The sequence below is a fragment of the Anastrepha obliqua genome, unplaced genomic scaffold, assembly GCF_027943255.1.
Source record: "Anastrepha obliqua isolate idAnaObli1 unplaced genomic scaffold, idAnaObli1_1.0 ptg000012l, whole genome shotgun sequence".
In the NCBI taxonomy this organism is placed as follows: domain Eukaryota; kingdom Metazoa; phylum Arthropoda; class Insecta; order Diptera; family Tephritidae; genus Anastrepha; species Anastrepha obliqua.
In genome coordinates this window covers 2,352,697-2,355,855 of record NW_026562179.1, presented here as the reverse complement: position 1 = coordinate 2,355,855, position 3,159 = coordinate 2,352,697, and the positions used below count along the sequence as shown (strand labels likewise).

General features: G+C 35.8%; 1 protein-coding gene across 1 annotated transcript; it reads right to left on the bottom strand.

Moving 5' to 3' along the window:
• Positions 1-1,450: 1,450 nt before the first annotated feature.
• LOC129251286 (E3 SUMO-protein ligase ZBED1-like) lies at positions 1,451-2,917 on the bottom strand. The gene has a single exon (XM_054890648.1). It carries the CDS (start codon positions 2,759-2,761, stop codon positions 1,451-1,453), a length of 1,311 nt encoding a protein of 436 aa, XP_054746623.1. The 5' UTR covers positions 2,762-2,917.
• Positions 2,918-3,159: the final 242 nt, after the last annotated feature.

The window sequence follows — 3,159 nt, the reverse complement described above, 5'->3', positions numbered from 1 at the left end:
ACATCGTCCAATTCAGGCACGAAAAAGTCATTAATCATGGCTCTATAGCACTCTCCATTGACTGTAACATTATGGCCGGCTTCATTTTTAAAGAAATATGGACCAATGATTCCCTCTGCCCATAGAGCACACCAAACAGTGACTTTTTGAGGATGTAACGGCGTCTCAGCAATGGCTTGTGGATTATGTTCACTCCAAATGCGACAATTTTGCTTATTGACATACCCATTCAACCAAAAATGAGCTTCATCGCTGAACAAAAACCATTATTTTCGAACCGCGCGAACCGAACCATTATTTTCGTAATAAATTTGCACGATTTGCAAACGTTGTTCAGGTGTAAGTCTATTCATTATGAAATGGCAAACCAAACTGAGCATAAATCAAGTGAGAGCTGTCAAAAAGACCATCTACGAAAAAAGTAGTGCCAACTTGAAAGCCTAACCTCTAAAAAAAACACCCCTTACTTAATGAACTGTTCTAAAGTGAACAATTGATTTTCTTGCATACCGGTTTCCAAAAAAAATATGTATGAGGTAGAGCTGTTGAAACATCGATGTTTGACCACATCGATGTTTCGATGTTTTTCAGAAAAAAACATCGATGTATCGATACTACATCGAAGTAATATAGTACATTTTTTGATTCTCTATATATTATATATATAGTATATAATATATATATCTTTATTAAGGATAACATCCTTTTTCCAAACTTAAAACTATAAAACAGAAGTTCAATCATTCAACTTAATACTATAAAACAGAAATTCAATCTTTTAAACTTAATACTATAAAACAGAAATTAAATCTTTCAAACTTAATACTATAAAGCATAATTCAATCTTTTTCAAACTTAAAACTATAAAACAATCATTGCTGTTCAGAGATCCACTTGTTCCGATTGATAAAAAGTAGCATGTCAACATGTTTAAACTGAAGCGAACTTCTTTTTTCGCTTACAACGATTCCAGCCTTACTGAACATACGTTCACTTTCTGTCGAAGTTGCTGGAACGCAGAAATATTTTTTGCAGCAATGCTGAAATGATTTATCTGATGAGATCTGTAATAATAAAATTTAATTAATACACATATTTAAACGCTGGAATTGACAAGTAAAATACAACCTTCCAATAATCTAAAGGGTTGGAGTTTGATTCCAAATTGTCTAGATTAAAATATTGACGAATTGACAATATGGAATCCACTGTATTAGTTTTATGTTTCAAACTTTTGTTTTTTTCCAAAAATTGAAAAAGGGATGTCTGCGATGTGGAGGTTGATGTTGGCAGGCGTGGTTCGTCGCAAGGGCGAGACTTCTGTGCGTTGAAAAAAGAAAGCTCGTTTTCCAAGAGTTTTTGAGCCTCAGTGATGTTAAATGGTGAGTGAAACGCTTCTTTTTTAAACCGAGGATCTAGCAAAGTTGCCACTCGAGGAACATTGCGAATTTCATATTGCAGTAGTCTGGACGATATGCCCTCCAATAAGCAATTGGTAATTTTTTAACAATTGCAAATTATGCAGAAGTCCGCAAGTTATAGGAATTATTAATGATACCGTGACCAACGTTCGCGAAGAAGTTTGCAATGTTGCACATTCAAAAGGTTGCAATAAAATTTTTACGTCTTTTAAAATTAAAATTTCGTCAGCCGAAAACGGGGCAAGTCCCTTTGGGGTTGAAAGAAGAACACTGCTTATAGCATCATTTGTTTTAAGAATTCTTTCAATCATATGAAATGCGCTATTCCATCTTGTAGGACATTCTTGCTTTAAACTGTATGGCTTCTCTGTATTTTGAGCTTCTTTAAACTTGGCGTAAGCTACTGTGCTTTTCTTAAAAAATCCCACAATACTTTTGCATTTCCCCATAATAACTTTTATTTTCTCTTGATTCAGGCATTGTTGAACTATTAAATTAATAACATGCGCAAAGCATGGCACATGTCTTTTTTGCAATATCTCACATGCTTTTATCATTGTTCTTGCGCTATCGGTAACAATGGCTGCAACTTTGTCCATAACTTCCCATTCAATTAGCACTGCACATAGAGAGTTCGCAATGTTTTCTGCAGAATGATTTTTCTCATTCTGTAACTTACTAGTCGAAAGTACTGCTGTGCGAAGTTTAAATTCTGGGTCTATAAAATGGCAAGTTACGGTCAAATAAGCCTCGTTGGCTCGAGATGTCCAACAGTCGGTTGTCACAGCGCAATATTCCACTTCTTGCAAAATGCTTTTCAGTTTCATTCTCATGTTCATGAATAAATTATTATAACATGTTGAAAGCAATGTTGATCGTGAAGGCAATTCGTATCGGGGATCCAAAGCATTTACAAATTGCTTAAATCCCTCGTTTTCTACAATGTAAAATGGACGTAAATCGGAGCAAATGAAATTTAACAATGCGCTGTCCAAATCTCTCTTCCGTTTCGATGAGGCTTCATATTTTTTATCCAAATAAGCCGCCATATGTCCTGAAGCCTTTGGCAACTCACTCACCGTTAACGTTGGGTGTACCCGCTTTAAATGTCCCGCCATGTTGGTGGTGTTTCCGCTGGTTTGATAAATTTTACCACATTTTAAACATTTGGCAGTCTTGCCATCCGAGGACTTATTAAAAAAATTCCACACATTGGACTGACCATATCGCGCCTTTTTGGCTTGCGGCTCTTCCTCTTGCTCTTTTTCTTCAATGGTTGCCGCACTACAACCTACATACAAATGAGACAAAACACAGAGGTTAACTTGTAAAGAAGGCATCAGTTAATATATATATGTACATACCTTGCCCATTTGAAACTCTAAGATATTTATCCATTATAACCACTGCCTGCCAACACCAATAACTCCAAAAATAACGCTCTAGCTTTTACTGCGTTTTTTTCTCAGTGATGGAAAAACTGGCAAAAACATCGAACATCGGAGAAAAAACATCGATGTTTTTTACGAAAGGAGAAACATCGATGTATCGATACTACATCGATGTTTCGCACAGCTCTAGTATGAGGGCATATGTGATGGTAGCTTGAGAATTCGCTTTACAAAATACTTTTGCAATATATCAACTTCTTCAAACCACCCAAAACCCCACACCTGTGCTGCGTATGATTGTATTGAACGACAAAAGAAGAAGAAAAAGTTTCCATTTAGCTTCAATT